This window comes from Terrapene carolina, unplaced genomic scaffold (genome assembly GCF_002925995.2).
Source record: "Terrapene carolina triunguis isolate 2854851 unplaced genomic scaffold, T_m_triunguis-2.0 Scaffold131, whole genome shotgun sequence".
NCBI lineage: Eukaryota > Metazoa > Chordata > Testudines > Emydidae > Terrapene > Terrapene triunguis.
In genome coordinates this window covers 35,128,456-35,151,429 of record NW_020664482.1, presented here as the reverse complement: position 1 = coordinate 35,151,429, position 22,974 = coordinate 35,128,456, and the positions used below count along the sequence as shown (strand labels likewise).

General features: G+C 40.7%; 1 protein-coding gene across 1 annotated transcript in view; it reads right to left on the bottom strand.

Annotated features, from left to right (window-relative positions):
- Window positions 1-12,550, bottom strand: part of DIAPH2 (diaphanous related formin 2) — an 887,225-nt gene extending 874,675 nt beyond the window's left edge. The window contains exon 1 of the mRNA XM_024202840.2: window positions 12,425-12,550. Coding sequence (XP_024058608.1) covers window positions 12,425-12,541 — 117 coding nt within the window. The 5' untranslated portion in view covers window positions 12,542-12,550. The remainder of the gene's footprint in view (window positions 1-12,424) is intronic.
- Between the last annotated feature and the right edge of the window lie 10,424 nt (window positions 12,551-22,974).

The following is a 22,974-nucleotide window of genomic DNA, read 5'->3' as shown; positions in this document are numbered from 1 at the left end:
AAATCTAAACTGACTAGACAAACATACAGAAATTAACTCCGAATGGATGTGGGGGGAGGGGAAGGAGGAGGGAAGAAGGTGGTTCACATTCATTAAACCTCCTACCCCAGAAAAAAGATGCACAGCCATTAAGCTGCTTGAAGAGTTGGCCTGCTGCCTACCTAGTATAAATCCATTTTAAAATGACACCGTTAGTGCGTTTTATTTTTTTAATTTCTCTTTCTTTTGTAGCTGTTCAGTCTTCAATAACCTTCACACTTCAATGCTAGATTAACATGGTTAACAAAAAAAATTGGTTTTTTTTTTTTTGTTTTTTTGAGGAGTCAGTGCTTCACATTTGAATTAATTTATCTCAGTTAAGTAATTTCTTTTTAAATTGGACCTAAATACTAAAAGCTAGGCCTACTGAAGATCATAACATCTTACTCTGTTATCATTCTAATAAATTAGGGCTTTAAAATGTTTTTGAACAATTATTCTGGGATTGGTCATATGCACAACCATGAAGTTAGATGAGATTAAATGTATGTGTAGATGGTTTTCAGGTGCTTTCTCAAATTGTGTTTACCTGCTAAATAAAAATACTTAAAAAAGAGTGTTGGTGAATATCACTGGCAGAAGGGAGGTGAGGCAAGCACAAAAAACATTGTCAGACCTGCATGGTCACATGCCACTGTAAACATAGAATCATTTGCTTAAGTCCTAATGTAAGCAGAACAACAACGAAATTCCACCATAAGACAAGAATGGGCAAGGGCGCAACTTCTCAGAGACAGGTACACGCACACAGGTGCAGCTAGCCCCATAATTAAGACATGACATTTGGCAACTAGATTGTTCAGTTATGTATGGGCTACATTGCTTTTCACCTGTAATTAAGTACTGGGAATTGATCCAAAAGCTATTTAGTGACTATTTTATAACGAGTTCTCAATCCATTTCCTGGACAGCAAAAGGGGTAAATTAGTCTTTCACCCCAGTTTTCATCATCATAGTTAGAGAAAACTAGCTCAACAATGTTCAGAAGCAGTTCTCCAATGCCAGTGCCAAACCAGTTATATGGACAGATGGCTTCCCCTCTCTCCAGTGTTGCCCATCTGGCACCTTTCATAAGCACTAAATTCACTTAAGGTAAACTAAGTAGGCATCTCAAATTGGTTTTAGTCTATTAGGATGCACTTCTAATTTACTGACATTCAACCAAAGAGACTTGGACGGCAGAGTTTTTAGATTAATGTTTTCTAATCAACCCATGTCTGCAGCAACTGACAAGTATCGCTGATGCAATCACTCGATTACCAGATTTCCCCATCTTACTTTGAAAAAAGATAAAATTTTCTTCCAAAATGTAACCATGAAAGCATGCACTGATGGCAGCTGGTCTGTTTTTATCTTCAGTGTAAATCCAAAAAAAATACTATACTATTGTACATTCTGTAGATGTTACATCTGGCACCATTAATTTTTTGTATATTCATTTATATTCTTAACCTGGATAACAAGTATAGAAGGAACAGTGATTTTATGTATTTTGAATGCTCATGTATTTTGAGAATTTGCATTGCTGAATATTGCTAAGTGAAATAGTTTGTTGCTGTACAGGGGTGGGCAAACTTTTTGGGCCCAGGGCCACATAGATTCATAGATTCTAGGACTGGAAGGGACCTCGAGAGGTCATCGAGTCCAGTCCCCTGCCCGCATGGCAGGACCAAATACTGTTTAGACCATCCCTGATAGACATTTATCTAACCTTCTCTTAAATATCTCCAGAGATGGAGATTCCACAACCTCCCTAGGCAATTTATTCCAGTGTTTAACCACCCTGACAGTTAGGAACTTTTTCCTAATGTCCAACCTAGACCTCCCTTGCTGCAGTTTAAGCCCATTGCTTCTTGTTCTATCCTTAGAGGCTAAGGTGAACAAGTTTTCTCCCTCCTCCTTATGACACCCTTTTAGATACCTGAAAACTGCTATCATGTCCCCTCTCAGTCTTCTCTTTTCCAAACTAAACAAACCCAATTCTTTCAGCCTTCCTTCATAGGTCATGTTCTCAAGACCTTTAATCATTCTTGTTGCTCTTCTCTGGACCCTTTCCAATTTCTCCACATCTTTCTTGAAATGCGGTGCCCAGAACTGGACACAATACTCCAGCTGAGGCCTAACCAGAGCAGAGTAGAGCGGAAGAATGACTTCTCGTGTCTTGCTCACAACACACCTGTTAATACATCCCAGAATCACGTTTGCTTTTTTTGCAACAGCATCACACTGTTGACTCATATTTAGCTTGTGGTCCACTATAACCCCTAGATCCCTTTCTGCCGTACTCCTTCCTAGACAGTCTCTTCCCATTCTGTATGTGTGAAACTGATTTTTTCTTCCTAAGTGGAGCACTTTGCATTTGTCTTTGTTAAACTTCATCCTGTTTAACTCAGACCATTTCTCCAATTTGTCCAGATCATTTTGAATTATGACCCTGTCCTCCAAAGCAGTTGCAATCCCTCCCAGTTTGGTATCATCCGCAAACTTAATAATCGTACTTTCTATACCAATATCTAAGTCATTAATGAAGATATTGAACAGAGCCGGTCCCAAAACAGACCCCTGCGGAACCCCACTCGTTATGCCTTTCCAGCAGGATTGGGAACCATTAATAACAACTCTCTGAGTACGGTTATCCAGCCAGTTATGCACCCACCTTATAGTAGCCCCATCTAAATTGTATTTGCCTAGTTTGTCGATAAGAATATCATGCGAGACCGTATCAAATGCCTTACTAAAGTCTAGGTATACCACATCCACAGCTTCTCCCTTATCCACAAGACTCGTTATCCTATCGAAGAAAGCTATCAGATTGGTTTGACATGATTTGTTCTTTACAAATCCATGCTGGCTGTTCCCTATCACCTTACCACCTTCCAAGTGTTTGCAGATGATTTCCTTAATTACTTGCTCCATTATCTTCCCTGGAACAGAAGTTAAACTAACTGGTCTGTAGTTTCCTGGGTTGTTTTTATTTCCCTTTTTATAGATGGGCACTATATTTGCCCTTTTCCAGTCTTCTGGAATCTCTCCCGTCTCCCATGATTTTCCAAAGATAATAGCTAGAGGCTCAGATACCTCCTCTATTAGCTCCTTGAGTATTCTAGGATGCATTTCATCAGGCCCTGGTGACTTGCAGGCATCTAACTTTTCTAAGTGATTTTTAACTTGTTCTTTTTTTATTTTATCTGCTAAACCTACCCCCTTCCCATTAGCATTCACTAGGTTAGGCATTCCTTCAGACTTCTCGGTGAAGACTGAAACAAAGAAGTCATTAAGCATCTCTGCCATTTCCAAGTTTCCTGTTACTGTTTCTCCCTCTTCACTAAGCAGTGGGCCTACCCTGTCTTTGGTCTTCCTCTTGGTTCTAATGTATTGATAAAAAGTCTTCTTGTTCCCCTTTATTCCCTTAGCTAGTTTGAGCTCATTTTGTGCCTTTGCCTTTCTAATCTTGCCCCTGCATTCCTGTGTTGTTTGCCTATATTCATCCTTTGTAATCTGTCCTAGTTTCCATTTTTTATATGACTCCTTTTTATTTTTTAGATCATGCAAGATCTCGGTGGGGAAATTGTATGCAGGGCCGAGGCAGGGGGTTGGGGTGTAGGAGGGAATACGGGGTGTGGGAAGGGGTGCGGCATGCAGGAAGGGACTCAGGGCAAGGGATTGGGGCAGAGGAGGGGTGCAGAGTGTATGAGGGGGCTCAGGGAAGGGGGTTGGGGTGCTGGAGGGGTGCAGGGTGCAGCAGGGAGCTCAGGGCAGGGGGTTGGGAGGCAGGGTGGAGGAGGGGTTCGGGCTCTGGCCCGGCGCCACTTACCTAAGCAGCTCCGGGGTGGCATAACTGCACTCAAACAAAACAATGCAAAACTTGAGCGCCTACAAGTACACTCAGTCCTACTTCTCATGCAGCCAATCACTAAGACAAACAAGTTTGTTTACATTTACAGGAGATAATGCTGCCCACTTCTTATTTACAATGTCACCAGAAAGCGGGAACGGGTATTCACATAGGACTTTTGTAACCGGCATCACAAGGTATCTACGTGCCATATATGCTAAACATTCGTAGGTCCCTTCATACTTTGGCCACCATTCCAGAGGACATGCTTCCATGCTGATGACACTAATTAAAACAATAATGCATTAATTAAATTTGTGACTGAATTCCTGAGCGAGAAAGTTTCAGCACTGTAAAGTGGCAGTGTAGACAAGGCCTTAGTGATTGGCTGAATGAGAAGTAGGACTGAGTGGACTTGTAGGCTCTAAAGTTTTGCATTGTTTTGTTTTTGAGTGCAGTTATTTTTGTACATAATTCTACATTTTAGTATAAAGAGATAGTACTACAGTACTTGTGTTAGGTTAATTGAAAAATACTATTTCTTTTGTTTTCTACAGTGCAAATATTTGTAATAAAAATAAATATAAAATGAGCACCGTACACTTTGTATTCTGTGTTGTAATTGAAATCAATATATTTGAAAATGTGGAAAACATCCAAAAATATTTAACTGGTATTCTATTATTATTTAACAGTGCGATTAATCATAATTAATTTTTTTTAATCGCTTGACAGCCCTACTTTTAAAAATCTTCCTATTTCTCAACTGCAATCAACATGAAACTAATGTGGTTTGTGAAAGTATTGTTTCTTTTTTTATAACTATTCCCAGTTGTCTCGCTGCGTGTCCTAAAGTAAACACACAAGCTGGAAAACTCATTCAACAAAACACACTTTTTACAGTTACCAAAAAACAGAATTCTATGAACTATTGTGTTATACTTTTTTCACTTGGCTTCCCTTATACAACTTGAAGTAGAAGAGCAACTCCCTTCCCCTTCCCCCGCACCCCCAGGCCCCTATTCACAGCCACCATCTGATTTAAGTGGATTCACTTGGATGTAGTGACAATATTATAGTTGCCTATAGTTTCACAGTTCCCCAATACCTTCACTCTACCGCTGTGAGAGGGCAATACTAATCCAATGCAACTTCAGACTTTTCCACACCCAAAAAAATATTACTTATGCACAAATTGATAAAGAGGACAGAAAGAATAATTAAGTCCATACATAATCTGCACGCACTGCAACTGTCTGTGCGTCTCAAAGCCTTCCCTGGCACTGCAAGTTATCATTGCTTTTAAAGTTTAAAATAAAAAACCAAGTGAAAGTAAAATATTTATATTTATGTACGTAAAATATTTATATTTTATATGTAATTTAGCCCAAGTAAATTTACATATCATTGTGTCCTATTAATCTTCGCCAAGATTATCCAATTTGACTAGCAATTGTGGGTTGTCGACTCAAGATTTCTCTCTTGGAGGGGCCTGATTTTGTAGAGGATGGAGGTTAACTTTCTGAAAGTGTCTGCAACCTCCTGAGATGACAGTTACATAAAAGGTTAGTAACCAACCACTGCACTAAAGCTTCACAAAGTTTCTAAGCAGCAAAATAAGATGAAGGTTTATTTACTTATTAGAAGACTGCAAATGAAGAAAGCATCTTAAGAAATTTGCACACTCTGCTATTTTATTTCATACAGATGAGCAGGAACAGAAGATTTGATTCCAATGCAGTACACAAGTTTAAGTTGATCCAAAGTTTGATTACAAGTCTATCTGCAATGTTAGCAATTGTTACACAACCACTAAAAAGTTTCTTGATCGCCAACTTTCACATGAAAATAAGATTCTGAAGATAATCAAATTCTCCAGATTTCCCTAAAACATGCTCCAAAGGATGAGTATCTGCTATCTGAAGAAAAGTCATCAAGAGGAAAATGCCTAGATAAACTCTTAACTTAAACAGAACTTGCATAAAATACATGCAAGACTGCAAGAAAGCACTCATTCATTTTACTCATCTCATAACTGTCAAGCAGCTTGTGGTTGGAAATCTGAAGAATAATGATGAATAATCAAGTGAAAACTTGTGAGTTGTACATGAGAAAAGCAGACTGGTCAGTAACTTACTAAAAACTAGCATTCACTTTTAAGAGTCACAGAGCAAGTGCAGCTTTGTCTATTTTAATTGATGATATGTCTCAATGCTAGACAGTCTTACACATCTATACATTGTGAATAGGCATGTTAAAGCCATGGAGATGGATAGCCAGGTTTGACTGTAGTTTTGGTTCTAGATACTGACTGCACCACAACTAAAGGGGGGCAGAATCTGTCTGGGCTTACCCAAAGAAGGCCAGCTCTGCTTTGTGGTTGGGGGGGGAGGGGGGGGGAATGGAGAGAAAGAAGGTCAGAAACTGCTATAAAAGGTCAGCTTTGCAGCAACGACTCACACATCCCCCACCCCAGGAATGTGCCCTGGGTGGGGCAAGTCTCTCTGTCCAGGCAGCAAGGAAGCCAGCACCCACCCTCCCTCCCCTAGTGGAGGTGAATGGCATGCTGGGTTAGGACCTGCTGTGAGCATTACGTTAGTCACCCTTTTTAAAGGAGGGCTGTGAATGAATTTTTCCCACACCACGAGAATTGGCTTTGTGGAGTATGGTTTTTTCGCCTTCCCCACAGCGGGTGTGAGGATGGACCTTTTCTGGTGAATAGAAAAGGTGGTAGGCCATATGTCGCAACTTATTTTGTAATATTGGGTGGATGTTCAGTGCAGGTACTCCATAAGGAGGGCAGCCAGTGACCAGATAAATGGCCTGGTAAAGGACTTAAAAGGAGGTACTGGATAAAGGAATAGAACGGGGGAGGGGGTTGGGGACTCCTATGATTGGTACGGCAGGGAGCCAACCCCCTCCCCCCCATTCTCATAGCCCTCCTTAATCCTCTTACAAGGCTGGTGGATGGTAAGGTCCAAGCCATGGGTCGGCTGCGGGATCTGGATGGAAACAAGGGGGGTTGGTGGAAGCCCCGGAAAATTGATTTGAATAAGCATGGATTTGCCTGCACTGTACACTTTATCTGCCAGGTAATCCAAGACATCTATATAATAAAGTTGCGGCCTAATTAAAACCAATAACAAGTCTCCTGTCCTTCTTGCGGTATACCCAGACAAATGATGCTTGGGTCAAAGTATAGCAACATGCTTCAAAATACTGAGTTTTAACAATTAGCTATACTCCTTACTAGTGGTAAACACTGGTGTTTCAACTATTCTCACCATTTTTATCATTGCCACTGCACAATCAGATCCCCCTAAGATTGCAAAGGATGACCAATTTCTCAATGGCTTTTCACATACCAAAACTAGAAACAAATATAACTGCATGTCAAACTTTAGGGAACTGTTTGAAAATACACACCTATCAACCACTTATTTCAGCCATAAATAGGCTTCAAAGCATTCCAAACAACTGTTTTAATTACACTGCTAGATGTAACACCTTAGGGACAAGGGGGAATTACCTTAAGAGGCAGGGTTTTCTTTCATGTATATCCAACCCTGCTCAGTTTTTGTCATCAGAAGAGATCCAAGTTTGACAGGGTATGGCTACAAGCCTTGTGAAACAGTATCAGAGACCATATATTTTGTTTTATACTGCCCAACCTACTTAAAATGTCCTGAAAAAGAGCCCAATTGCAACCCACTACTTTCTCTTGCAAAATGTTCAAGAGCAACTCGCTAACATCTCTGCTCCTCTTCCTCTGTCCAACACTGATCCATTTCTGCTTTGATGACTTCTTATACTTGCAAGCAATAGAACTACCACTAGTTAAGCAAAACCTAGGAGAGCATGCAGAGAGAGCACTCTATCATCACAGGAACAATGTGAAGTGAACAGGAAGGGAAACTAAAACATGACTAAGGAGATGAGAGAGAATGATGAGTGAAACTACTCCAATACGGACTTTTGGATTATGTAGTACAGTACCTTCTCTGTTACCGGCTAGTATTAGATGCATTAAAAAATGTTAATAACAACTCACAGAGACAATAGTGTTGTAACATACTCCTATGTAAATTATCTTCCTAACTTCAAGCCATTTGCTTCCATCTCTAAGCATGTAGGATAAATGCTTTAGCTTTGTTTGTCCAACAGTAGATTTTTATCCATAAAAATTTGGGAGTAATCAGCATCCTATGGAATTCTTAGCATCAATAGCACTTCCTGATACCAAGTGCCTCAGATTAGTTAGGCTTTATGCAAGAAGTTATTAGCAGTTTGCTATTTTTAAAATTCTAGTTAAACAAGCCCTCAAAAGATAAGCCACAAATCAAGTTGCCCTCCTCAACTATAGGTGAGCCTTAAGTTCCAAGTCTTCTGTCCTTCACTTCAGCAAAATATCTAACTCCTTATATTTGGCCTGTGCCAGTGGACTCTGGCTAGTGGAACTGTTTCACTGCTGTGTTGACTTCCGGGCCCAAACCCTGGGACCCTCCCATCTCACAGGGTCCCAGAGCTCAGGCTGCACCCTAAGCCCGGAAGTCTATGCAGCAATGAAACAGCCCCACAGCCCAAGCCCTGTGAGCTCAAGTTGGCTGGCATGGGCCAGACATGTAAGTCTAGTTGCTGTGTAGACACCTAAGAGGCCTCAGGTGCACCAGTGCTAAACTGCTCCTGCTGAGAGGGTCAAAACATTTGAGTAAGTTAACATTTATGGTATTAAGACACACCTGAGCTATGTCAACCACAGGTGTATAATCCTGATGCAGACATACAGTATTATGTTTGCTCTGTAGACAATATCTTTGAGCATCCATTACAAAGGCTTTAACCCTACTTGTTTAAATGAAGTTGGTCAATTGAGATACTGTGCTCTAGATTTCTTTTTCATAATATCATCATGTGTGTCAAGAAACAGTTCTCTCAAATATGCCTGTATGTCACATTCAACCAATAAACATTTCGATAGCTGCAGTGACCCTTTGATATTTTAGTCAATAGTTGCTTATCTCAAAAGAGTGTACTTCACTATCATGATCAGATGCAAAAAACCCTGCTTTTGTAGTTGCATCATAGCATTACTCAACTGTGAAGTCAACATTAGGAACAACAAATCTGTTTAACACTACTTATTTTTAAACAATAAGCTATACTATTTTAAATGTAGACAGGTCAGAAAGTGAAAAGCCTTTTTAGTGCCAATGTATACATACTTGGGTGCTTCTATTCTTAATTTTCACAATATAACATGTGAAATTATGTTCCTTTTTAACTTTAAGTTTTAGACAGTGAAGCCAGTAATATACCTTTCTTCAATTAAGGTGCCAATTTGTATTTCATAGTCACATTTTCTTTCTAAGTTTCTCTCTGTTTCAAATTATGAAGAAACTGACTATATAGAACCAGGGAGACTATAGACAAAATACTTTCACACACAGGATTTTTTTATGTTGTTTGGTTTTGTTGTAACTCACAAACTTAGGTAAGAGGCAGACCTGAGGGATAGCTCAGGGGTTTGAGTATTGGCCTGCTAAACTCAGCGTTATGAGTTCAATCCTTGAGGGGGCCATTTAAAGACCTGGGGCAAAAATCTGTCAGGGACGGAACTTGGTCGCCAACTGTGGGGCACGGGTCAGCCTCCACAGAGGGTGGGAAGGGAGCGCCGCTCTGCCCCCAGTTCTACTCAGACCATGGCCACTCAATCCCGGCCACTTTCCCAGCTGCAGCTCTGCTCTCAGCATGGCTCAGCTCCTGACCGTGGCCTCACTTGTAGCGCTGGCTCCCAGCCCCTGGAGGGCACAGATGATGTAAGGGGAGGCACAACCAAAAAAGTTTGGGGACCACTGCTCTAAATCATAGTCACAAATAAAACAGAGCCATAAACCAATTTACCTAGTACATGCACAACAATGAAATTCCAAGGGTGAATTTCATAGCAATTTGATATGCCAGTCACGCAGATTAAATTACCTCAGATTTGTTGCTGAGTAATCCACCTCATCTGGGACCATGTCTTACATGCACACCCAAGCACATTTTTAAAGCAGCTCCCATAAAGCTAATTCTTCCCTAAAGGTAGAACTCACCACCAACCCTGGAGATGGTGGCACTGATCTGATACATACGATAAATTCTGATGAAAGTTTGGAAGAGAATTTTTGTACAGTTGCCAAGTGCAGACCCCAGCATTTGTCATGCAACACAGTTCTCTTCCATGCCTACCAAGGACAGGGATGTTACTCCTTAATCCAGTTGTTATATGAATGGTTAATCAGATCATGTTTAGAGTTTCCCCTTGCTGCCCTCAGTGCATACTTTCTCTCCCTCTTAACAAAGTGCTGTTGAGCTCAAGGTCCTGTAATATGGAAGCCTAGACTTACAGATTTAAGTCAAATTTCAAGTTTTATAGAATGGCATTGTGGAGGTAAACACTTTTTCTACAAGGTATTGCCATATACAAAATACACTGTAAGATGCTGAGGCACAATGAGTCTTTATTGGCATTAGTTTGGGATGACTTGCATAACTTACTCAATTTGGCAGATCCTGAGTAACCCAACTATACCAAACTATCATGTACACACACAATAATTTAATTTCAGACAACTCAAAAGTCATAGGTAGAAGTACAGTGGAATTCCCCTCCCGTCCCCTCCACTCCTTTAAATATTCCATTACCCTTATTACCTGTACAAAGACAAGGAAGTTAAGATTAAGGTGCATGAGAAAACTCATTTGAAGCTCAGGGGATTGAATCCACTGAGGAAAGCAGCTCCTCTCAGCTACAGTTTAAACCAACAAAATTTAACAAGCTCACTTCTAAATTATGGAGCAACTCTCCAGCTGAGCACAGCTTAATTTCCCCTTGGAAGGTCTGAGCCACCATAGCAGCCACCTGTGGCAAGTTGCCTTTTTACCCTACACCTCCCCAGCTTGGTGTATATCAAGCATTCTGTACACCCACCACCACCCCTGCAACAACAAGATGCTAATTCCCAAACAAAGCTACAAAAGTTGAAAGCTAATATGGATTTTTTTTTTAATATTGCTAGTTTTATAAGAACGAGGTTTAGTACCTGATCCTGCAAACCTAAATACTGGAGTAATTTTAGGCATTGAGCAGTTCCACTGAGTGCAAAGGGTCTAAAACAAACATATGGTTCTCACTGACAAAGGAGTGAAAGAGAATGAGAGAAAGGTGCCTTTGAAAGAATATGTCTTGTTTCATGGAAGTAAATCTACCTACCACTGGCAAATACCTGGGATTTTCTCCACACAAATCTGAGTCTGGGAATAGTCTTGCCGATTAGACAAACTGCAGGGAACAAGCAATACTGAACTACCTGTCTCCATCATGAAGTAATGTCCCTAAAACTCATTTAAATCTCTCCATTATAGTGAAGCTAGCCACTATTTCCTACTTCTGGACTCCCATAACACCTGTTGGCATCGAATTTCAACATGTATTGCCTTACAAATTTTTTTTAGCATAAACATAATGAGAATTGAGCAGTATAGCCCCCTTATCACTAACAAGTAAGAAGACAAATTGGTAAATTCATCTAGCAGTCTCCTAGTTGCCAGTATAGGGATCTGGTAAAATTTAGCTTTTTATAAGTGCCTATTCCATCTCTTCATGGGGAACCCAACCACAAAAGCATAGAGGTAATGCCTGAAATAAGTAAATGCAGTTACTTTAAGAAACCAGTTAAGTTCCACTGTGCAAGATGAACAAGACTTAAAAAATGCGTAGTTGCTGAAAAGTTAGATTAATACATTCTGAGTCTTCAAGTTAGCCACTGAACCCCAATGGTGACTTTAAAATTACTAATTATTTTCACATTTAGAAGGCACTTTATGAAGTGCACTGGCTGCATATATGTACTTCTTGGTGTGTTGATTATCAAAGAATCAGTAGTGTGGTCTTGATCCCAGAACAGGTGTAGCACGGTCAAGGTTACCCCAGTGATTACTTAGTTCAGCCCTGGTGTGAGCACGTGAAGTCCCTTAAGCTGCCACACCACGGCTGAATTCAGAGCCCCCTGGAAAGAGGCAGCCCAAACGTGGTTTACAGGCGGATTCGGGGCAGAACCCGTACTTGTTGCTATGAGTCACGGGTCCTGTCTCGCGGGGGGAACAGTTCCTGAAGGAGCAATGTTTTAAAGTCAGCATCACGCGCTCAGCCCGAGCTCAGGGCCCTCCGCGCGCCCCGCGCCTCCTCTCGGGTTGCAACCGGGTGCTAGGGTTAGCGTGCAACAGCTGTCTCAGAGACCGGCAGGGCTTTTCCATGCACAATACCCAAGGCTTGAGGGGCACGCAAACCGCTCCGCAGGACCCGCCCGGTTCTCAAACCCTATTACCAACCGCCGGGGCGGCGGCAGCAGCAGGGACAGCACCAGGACGGGAGGACACCTAGAGCCGCACCGCGTGACTCCAGCCCCATGCCAGCCTCCCGCCCCCGCCACACGCCCTCCAACCTCCTCCCACCGTGCCCGGCACGTGCCTGCCCCCGCGGTGCCCTCAGCCCCGCAGCTCCCTCACCAGCTTGGGCTTGTTCCTGTTCTCCTCCTCCGCGGCGCGCCCGCTGCGCTTGAGGTTCGCCCTGCCGGAGCCCGGGGTGTCCTCGCCCCCGGCGCCCGGGGCCGCCTGGTTCTCCATCGTCCTGCCCTGAGCGACGGCCTCCTGTGCTGCGAGCGGCTTCCTCAGGGCCCCATAGGCGCTGCACACACCGCAGGGCAGACAGGCGGCTCCCCCGCAAGCTGGCTCCCTGCTGCTGCCGCCTCCTCCCCCCACCCGCTCCGGCCGGTAGGAGAGAGCCCACGGCACCCTTCTGCGCATGCGCCTACCCTGAACGCTGGCCTAGTGAGCATGCGGCCACTTCCCTGCGCATGCCCCTTACGAAAGTGAAGCCATGGCGAAGCTGCCGCCCTTACCTCGAGCTTCTCCGAGGCTCCCTTTCCCTGAAGTCCCGTAGCAGAACGGGAGGGGGAGAGGGAGGAGGGGCAGCGAGCAACAGATGCGACAGCAGCGGGGGAGGGGATCTAGCTGATCCGGAGCCTGCGGGTCACATCTGCTGACTGAGGGCGCGTAGGGAGCCAGCGTTTTTGCGGCTGGTGGCTGCTCCAGGGACACCCAGAGACAGCGAAATACCAGCCCCGCTTAGCCCGAGCGATAGCTCTGCTTCGCTGCAAACTACAGCTCTGCCAGTGCATTCTTCCCAAGGTGGGAAAGTGCTTTACAGCTTCCCACAGTGTAACCAAACCACAGCTACAGTCTCACACCAGGCAGCATCGGGTACACCGCCCCCCTCCCCAAATACATGGAAAAATTAATCTAATTCTCTCAGCTCCAGAGTCCAGCCTTAATCGAGGAGCTAAATACCCTCCCTAGATAACTTCGGAGACTTCCTGGTCAAGGAGCTGTTCCTCTCACCTAGCATGTGTTCTCAATCCCCATGTTACTTTAATTTCAGTGAAACAGCAAAGTTTTAAACAGAAACAAGCAATTGACGTTTGCTCCCCAATATAAATATAAACAAATTCTGAATAAACTAACCGTACACTTCAATGTCCTTGTACCATTTTGTTTTGGAATTATACTGTAAACAATTATTTCCTCTCAAGGGTTTGCAGTCAAAATATTTACACTAAAACTGCAGGGATAAGTGACTCCACTGGACTTCAAGTGGTAAAATATTTTCCTTGTGTGGAACCTGAGAATCATGCTATACGTGTATAGTTAATCGTAGATTAGGTTCTTAAACCTGAGTTTTAATTTATGAGTAAGATTCAAAGTACTTCTTCATTTATTTTTAAAATTAGGGCATCCCTTTACCTGATGTTTCTCTTCTAAATCTTTGACTGAAGTTTTCTATCTAGCATGCAGTTATTCAGTAGTACAGTTGGCAATACTGTTTCCTTCCCTTTCCCCACTATGCTTCCTTCTTAGTAAAGACGCTGTGTTTCCTATGAAATATGTTAACTTGACCTAGTTACTGGAAAGTGACATTAACAGAAATATTTATCTTTTAAGACATCCTGTATGTGTTCCAATCTATGCGGGTTCTAGGTTCATCCTCTATCGTAAACATTTTCTAGTACAATCTTAAATGTTTTAAATTATGGGGATTTCACCCTTTCTCCTATAAGATTGTTGCACAGTCTAATAGGGGATTTTCAAATTCCTTCTGCATAGAGCCTAAGTGCTGGTTGTAATTATCCTCAGTGTAGCTGGGTATAAATTTAGTACCACACACACTTCAATCCTCTCACAGATATCAATGGGAGACTTACACAAAGTTTTAATGTGGCATTTATGTAGTATATCAACATTTTCATTATGCAAATTCTGGATTTAGCGTCACTCAGTAGAAGAATATGTTTAACATTAGGACTACTGTTATTTCTGCCCTTAGTTTTTCCTTTGCCAGCCTCCTTTTTCTGTTCCTCTCCCTCTTTCTTGTTTATGTCCCATTCTCTCTCTCTCTCACACAACCACATACACCCACCACTCTTGTCATGCATCCCCAATTCTCACTCTTCCCCAGGCTTTTCAATTTTACTTCTTTCCCCTTTCTATCTGCTAACCATTTAACTAAATACTTTTAAAGTGTCATCGTTCAGCTTTAGGGGTAACATTCCAATGAGATTACAGGGCCGTGGAAAGTTTACTTGATTTTTTTTTCAGGCTGTTTGCAGACTCAGGAAGATAAAATTGCATTGGTTTACACTGTGGTTGGTGAGATTTCCACAACCATGAAAGCTAGAACCCCATTCTTAAAACTGGAGTTTCAGATTCTGAACAATTTGGTAATACCATGCAGGCCTTGAAACAGGCCTGAAGGCTGACTAACACCCATGTCTAACCTATTTTATATGGGATATTTCTCCTAATTTTTAGCTTAAGTCTTCCTATTTATCTCATTTATTCTATGCATAACCCCTTTGTATTACTTCAAGTAACTTTTTCTTCTGTTACTTCAAGGATATTGTTCCATTTTAAGTTATCAAGGCAAGCTCCATGTACTTTAGAATTAGTAATTTTATAAAGTAATTTTGAATTTCATTACCAGTTTGCAAGCAGTGAAAAATAATTTCCAGCAATCATTTTTAACAATACGCAAACAGCAGCACTTTCCAAATTATGCTGGACTGGAGCATGAACACAATTTAAACAAGTGTTGTCAGCTTCAATTAAAATCAACAGCTCTTCTCTTTGGTCAGTCAGTAACCCTCCTCCCCACACACACCATTTTTGCTCAACAGTTTGTCTGTTTAGGTATGTCTTAACCACAGGTGATCAGCACGGGGGTAGCTTAGCACAAGTGCAAGCATTTGCACAGCAAAACCCTATTCCCTTTACTGTACACTCAGTGTTTCTGCACTCACCAGGGTGTGTCTGTGGGCATATCCCAAGAGATTCTTTGCTAGATGTTCTAAGATTCTTACATAGAATCATAAAAGATTAGGATTGGAAGAGACCTCAGGAGGTCATCTAGTCCAACCCCCTGCTCAAAGCAGGACCAACACCAACTTAAATCATCCCAGCCAGGGCTTTGTCAAGCCGGGCCTTAAAAACCTCTAAGGATGGAGATTCCACCACCTCCCTAGGTAACCCATTCCAGTGCTTCACCACCCTCCTAGTGAAATAGTTTTTCCTAATATCCAACCTAGACCTCCCGCACTGCAACTTGAGACCATTACTCCTTGTTCTGTCATCTGCCACCACTGAGAACAGCCGAGCTCCATCCCCTTTGGAACCCCCCTTCAGTAGTTGAAGGCTGCTATCAAATCCCCCCTCACTCTTCTCTTCTGCAGACTAAACAAGCCCAGTTCCCTCAGCCTCTCCTTCTAAGTCATGTGCTGATCATTTCTGTTGCCCTCCGCTGGACTCTCTCCAATTTGTCCACATCCTTTCTGTAGTGGGGGGCCCCAAACTGGATGTAATACTCCAGATGTGGCCTCACCAGTGCCATATAGAGCGCAATAATCACTTCCCTCGATCTGCTGGCAATGCTCCTACTTTCCATTCACAGTGTCAATTGTGAGAGAACTTGGCTGTCCTTCTGGAGATGGAGGGGTGGAATTCTTAAAGAACATTTCAGGACTATCAGTGCTAGAGAGATTTTTCCTGCATCCGCACTGCAAATTGGATGGGTTGCATTCAGAGTTAAACCAGAGCTCAGACTCCAAGCTATACCCCCAGCCAACTATCTTAACCCAGGCTTAAAGCACCTCCAACCCCAGATCAGAGGATTTTCTGTGTGGATGGTAAGGCATTTGGGCTAAAACCCAGTAAAAGCCTTGGTTAACTGAGCAGTGAAGACATACCCTATATTTTTAGTAACAAAGTGCCCATAACTTAACACAAAACACCAGGTGCAATCACCCCAGCGTCCAGTTTAGAGGGATTACTTCCTAGCTGTCCTAAGTTCCTATGCACAGATCTTAAGTGCTCCTGAAGCATTCTGTAGATCATTTTATGTATCTAACACAATTTCAAGTGCTCTGGAACTTCATTTCACCACACACAGGCTTTACATTTGCCACAGAACTAGTCCTGTGGTATTACGGAAACCTTCTCTTGCCCAATTGAATGTTTATATTGGATTCATCTCCCTAAGATATAGAGCAGCAGGGACGGTATAAATAAAGATCCAAGGAAGGGACTGAATGAAACCATCATACATAGGGAGGCTCATAAAAGCTCTAGAGGAAGGTACATTTGGGATTTCAGTTCAGCAAATTAACTTTTAAATGAAGTGAAACATCAATTTAATTTCAGTATAGTTTTTTTATATGAAAAAAAAAACTTAAATCAAGCTTAGAGACACTGAAAGTTTACTCCAGTACAGTTTTTAATTTCTTGTTTAAATACCTGGCACTATAGAATTCTTTATAATAAGAGAAAAGCTAGTCTTGGGGGCTGGTCTAAGACTTTGGAATGAACTCCCCCAGGAACAAAGGACCATTACAAACCTCACCCTTCCACTCCAAGTGCAAGGTGCATTTCTTTGAACTTGTCTTCTCAAACGCAAGCGTGTGTGTGTGTGTGTGAGAAAAATCTCTACCAAAAACAAGACAAGATATTCCACTGCACACATTTCTAATGCAGGGAAAGGATGAGTTTAAAAAAAAAAATACACCTGACAGACGTTAGTCACATCATGTAATGTACTATGAGAAGATGCTCTAACTAGAGCTGAACAAATAATTGATTTAAAAATTTAGCTAAATTTCAAAACACAACATTTTGAAACAAAAAGTTGAGATATTTAGTTTCAAGATGGTCAAAACAAACCATTTTGACATATTTGGATTATTTCCCCTTTTTTGGCTGAAACTACTTGTCAAATTCAGCCCAAGGTTGCAAATATTTTTGGTGCTCTAAAAAAACCTCTAAGAATAGAAGTGTGTTTTTCAGTTAATTTGCCATTCACGAAAAAATATTCGCCCAGTTCTAGCTCATACTATATGCAATATAAGAACCTATATATAATAGATTTTTTTTCTGTTTAAGTTAGAGAAATGCATGTTGAATAGTCTTATTGCATGTACCAAGCATCTTTTGTAGGACAGAACTTCTTAACATGCCTAGAATGACATTTTTGTAACTGTATGGATGCACGCAAGCAGGCTGAATGTTAGGCTAAACAAAAACATGCCCAAATTATATAAGCACATGCACAATCCCAAGACTTTGGGCAGAAATTTTCAGTTGCCAAGCTGCTTTGCTGCCTGCTGGCTATGCCTTTTTGAAAACAGAAGGGGCCATGTGGTGTGTGGGGGAGGTGGGTGACAGTGGCTTTGGGCAAGGAGGTTTAAGTGCCTCAGAAGGATCTGACATGAAAGCAAGTTGGAGACAGTCAGAGAACTGTTGTTGTCTGAAATGTGTTTAAGACCTGTGGTAAAGGTCACACAACACCCTTTTTGATAATATTTTTAATTGTGCTCCATAATATCAGCCTTCATCAAAAAATTCTTCAGTCTGTATCATTGTGAGGCAAACATTCCAAATACAAACCAAGAAAAAACTTGTTAAATGCTGAAGTCTGCAGATAATCTTAAGCAAAAACTGAGCAAGCTTCATTTTGCAGCATTTTCCCACCTCCTTGGCACTCCCATGTATTTCTTTACAAGAAAACATTTTTCCTAATGCTCTGCTTAAACCAATAGACAATGCTCCCTCCCATTCTGCTTTTAGAGTATCCTTTGTTTACAGTCACCTACTATGCGCATTATAATATGTAAGAATGGTTGTGATTGTCACTAGTAGAAGTAAATATATAAAAGTCATTCAGGTTTTTTAGAACTAAGTGAGAAGATGGAAAGTTTGACAGACAGATACTGTTAGAGTAGTGTTGAAGCATCCTTTTAATCACAGTGATCCTCATTATTGGTTGAATGTTTGTGATAAAATTAAGATCTATACACTTTTATCTAGTCCAGGTTTCTGTCTCTTTTTTTCTTGCACAGCTTTAGTCCCCTTTCACAATGTTCCCAGGCCACCTACGACTCCCATCTTCCTTATGTTACTGTGGTGTTCCAGGCAGGAGGGGTAGACTAATAATAGATAGGATCTTGTTCGGTAACCTGCAGACTGTTTCCTAACAGCAGGGCTCTGTTGGTGCTGGAAAATTACACTTAATAGTACTGCTAAAGAGATATTTATATTGAAATTAAGCACCTTCATTGACTATTCTACTTATTGCAATCTCTAATTTTCAAAAATAATTTCATAGCATTGAAAACCACATTACTAAAACACCCCAGGGGATAACATTTCTCCTGGCGGTTTCTAATGTAACCTCAGCCAGAAAGTTACGTATCTAAAGTATTTTGACTATTAAGTGAGATAAAATTACCAACATTTGCTGTCTGAACAACTTTTAGTGAGCCCATTATATAGTCCAGGACAGAGATCAGAGGGTTTATGACATAACAAAGTCAAGCACATAGCATTGAGAGACATGCCAAGTATTATTCAATGGCTAGTGGCTATTTAATGTAAGAGCTTGAGAAAAAAGGCCCTGTTTAAAATGGCTGCCTTAATGCATCGCTAGAAAACAGAGAACAAGATACCAGAAGATACATAGACTAAAAGAATCTGAAATTTTAAAAAGTTTGCAAAGTAGAACGCTTCACATTTGCAGCATGAGCTATCAGCTGGTGAAGGCATGGATCCCAAAGCCAGTAATGCTAACATATCCAAAGAAATTCAGTTGATCACTAAAACAGATGGCTACTCTGCATTTGAGGCTCTGAGGAATAATTTGTTCTGTAAGTTTCTAGTAGTAAAAGAAGAAGTTACCAACTTGAAGGATGGAGTCATCAAATTGTAAGTTGGATTGGGAGAAACAACAGAGAGAAAGTTGCTGTGTTGCACGGCACTGCTGGAGCAAAGAGAACACATTATATTTAACTTAACCACTAACAGGAAATGCACAATCAAGTCTGCCAACAATACATAACCTCTGCTTCTTCATCCACAAACTACTCAGCATTAGCACAACAGGAAGCCCGCTACCACAGAGAGCATACCGCAACTATAACTGTGCCCCAGGGATGCCAGCCTTCCAGCCCCCCCTTTCTCAAGCATTTTCGTTTTCCCCACCCCAACAGCATCACCACAAATAGACCATATTTTTTTCCTTTGCACCCCAGTATTTCTGTACATTTCTAGAAAAATCACACATTCAAGTTTGGGGAAAAGGGTGCTGAAAAGGTATGTACATTTGGTTGTCTGAACTTAACATTTCCTTGCTTTAATTGGTTTTAGCTACACTAAGTATTAGCCAACCTGAAATGACACAAAGCAGCATTTGTGTATGAGCGGCTACTTAGCTATTAGGTTACCCTTTATTCAATATTTGACAAAATGACCTAATCTGCCAAAAATTGCATTTTGACAAATTTTTATTATTAAATTGTCTAGACTGGGTAAATTATAATGAAAACAGAATTCACTCAATGTTAAGGTAGTCCCCAGAAACATTCATGCCGCTGGATGGCATAAGGAGGTTTCTTCTACACCATAGTAATACCCTGCCCAATAGAAAAGTGTGATCATTATAAATTGCATAATCTCTCTCTAGTCTAAATTAAGTGAAAAGCTACTTTTCCTAGGAGTTAATATTTTATTTCTGATAACGGTGTGTTAATGATTTGTGAACTCCTGAAGACTTCTTAATTAACAGTTATAAAAATAAAGCTATTCTTACTATTAGATCTATAAGAAATTAATTGAACACACAAGTAGTCCTGGTCATTTCTAAAAGGGAAGAAGGAAATAAATACAGGCAGCTTCCTTAAAGCCAACTCAGTGGGCTTCATTTTCTGTGGTCATAACTACTGTTTTGCTTTTAGCCAGTTAGGAGGTGGCTGGGGAGCAGTCATAACATACAGTGTTTAAGTACTCAACTGGTCAGTTTTGAGCTAAAATGGCAAAACTGTTGAGTCACTGATTTAGTTAGTCCCCACTTTTTTCCCCCTTATATTTAATTGCAAGAGGAAGCTGACAAACGCAACCCATTGTATAAAAAAAAGCTTACATACTGCAGGTGGGGATGGAGTAATAAATCATATGAAAAGTCACAACACATTGGCAGTTGAATTTTATTTGCTATGGCTAGGCATAACAAACCCCCAAGGGATTGGAGTTGGACAAAGAATAATACTCCTAAACAGTATCTTTAAAAGAAAATAGCAGCCTATGTTGGGTCACTTCCCCTATTAAGAAACAACTGTAAACCAAGGAATATACTCTATTATGGTTCTAGTGGGAGTCTTAATTCCAGGATAGTGTAATTTAAGTGTGAAGTTATTTATCTGGTGTTTCAAAATCAGGACCTGATATAGATATTTTAGTATGTCTCTATTACTCCCTCCAATTAGTTGCTTTTCTTCCTACAAGCAATTTCTACCTCCTTGACACAATCAAAATTAATTGAGCATACCCACTGAATGCAAAGTTAGAGGAAGATGCACCATTTTGCCAGCAACTGCCATATTTTGGACCATTTACCCTTCTATTTTAGATCATGACTGAATTTCCGCTCCTCTTCCCACACTCCCGCAAATTTTCCTTTGCATATTTTCATAGCAAGAGAAAATTGACATGAGGCTATCAGATTGTCACTAGTATAAGGTCAATATTTGTGAGCCATTCAACTTTTCTAAAAAGTGATAGTATTATGAGAAGTTTGTTGGCAAAGGGATAGCAAAGACCTGAAGGAAACATACTGATTTTTTGTTTGTTTCTAAAACCAAAAATTTTCAACTTGCTTTTCGTTTTACAAAGGATTTTTCATTGCAAATTTTGTTTACCCAAAAGAAAGCTAAATATTTAGTTGAGTATAGACTGGTGAGGTCCTATGCCTCCCAATTCAACATACACATTGGCTCCAGTCCAGAGAACTATACTGTTTACATGCAGGTTTTCCTATCACACAATAATAAAACTCCCACAAACTACAGACTAGCTTCTCTTTAACTACGAGTGACCAATAGCTGGAAGTCACAGTACACAAAGTATACAGAATTGAAATTCAACCACCTATTGAAACTTAGCTACATTAACAAAAATAAAAATAGAAACTACAAGCCATTTTCCAAATAGATTTCTTACTTCAATATTTCTAAGCTTCTATCTTCCCTCTAATGCAAAAGCCCTTAAAAACATCATTTTTATTTGCTCCAACTGAATGGCCTTCCCTGCAGGTTTGATACTGTGGCAGGAGCTGTGAATTCAAACCCAAATGGATGGACCATTAACTCTTTCTTGCCCTAGCCTGGTGTGGGTTTGTCCACCCCTAGTTATGAGATATTATACTTTCAGAAATTCAGATATTAAAATGGATATTTTCTACTCTGCCTGCAAATATGGCTACTGGGTCATCGTCTTCCACTCTAGCTTAACTGAGGAACTATCAATGCAATACAATGACTGAGCATAGCTTTCATAGACTAGCTAAATAGATGGTCCCAAGATACTAAAAAGGGATAGACAAAACAATGTACAAGTATCAGTACAGTCATGATCTTCAAGATTAACGGTGTCAAGCATTAGACGTTTTATAGTTCATGTCCTGCATAAAGATGCAGCTAAATGCAGCTGGGGGGAGGGATAGCTCAGTGGTTTGAGCATTGGCCTGCTAAACCCAGGGTTGTGAGTTCAATCCTTGAGGGGGCCACTTAGGGATCTGGGGCAAAATCAGTACTTGGTCCTGCTAGTGAAGGCAGGGGGCTGGACTTGATGACCTTTCAAGGTCCCTTCCAGTTCTAGGAGATAGGATATCTCCATTAATTTTTTATTAATTTTAATTTTAAATTAATTATCTCCTTGTTTGTGCCACCTACTGATTTTGCAAAAGCCTTTATCTGTTGTTGTAATACTACTTGATACTGAATTTGGTTCTACTAATATTTATTATGTGATTACTTGTGCACAGTAGGGATTGCTCCAATGTCCTTGGCAAACAATTTTCCTGTTTTCCCTTTTCCCTTTCCACAGAATGTCCCTCCCTTCATTGATGGTATTATTGAGCGCCTAGGTTAATATTCTAATTTTGAGTAACACTATGTTATTACAAGACATGACCACCTTCTCTGAATATGGGACAGCAATGCCTCTTAGTTTGCAATATAAAACTTTTGTTTCAACAAGAAAAAATTTTCTACTGGAGTTGATCTAATCTTTTCATTATATACATGGAGAGAGTATCACAACTAAATACTTTTTCTCATGTTTTTTCTACATCTTTAGATACACACACAGATACTGTGTTTTAATGCATATTCCATTTTTTAGGTTTTTTCATAATGGTCTTGACTACCTTTACTGATGTAGAGCCAAATTCCAATAGCTGTTAAAATTTAATGGACACTGAAAAAGCTGAGCAACTTCCAGGATTTAGCTCTTTCATTTTCTAATTTTACCCCTTTTAAATGTATGCTTTCTCTAAGATTTGGATTTTTTCAGCACATATATACTAAATGTAAAGATGAATATCTGTCTGCAAAACAGAAAAGATATCCTAAGTCTGAACATTAATTTTATATGTTGTTTTTTCTGAAAGAAATACATTCTCTCAT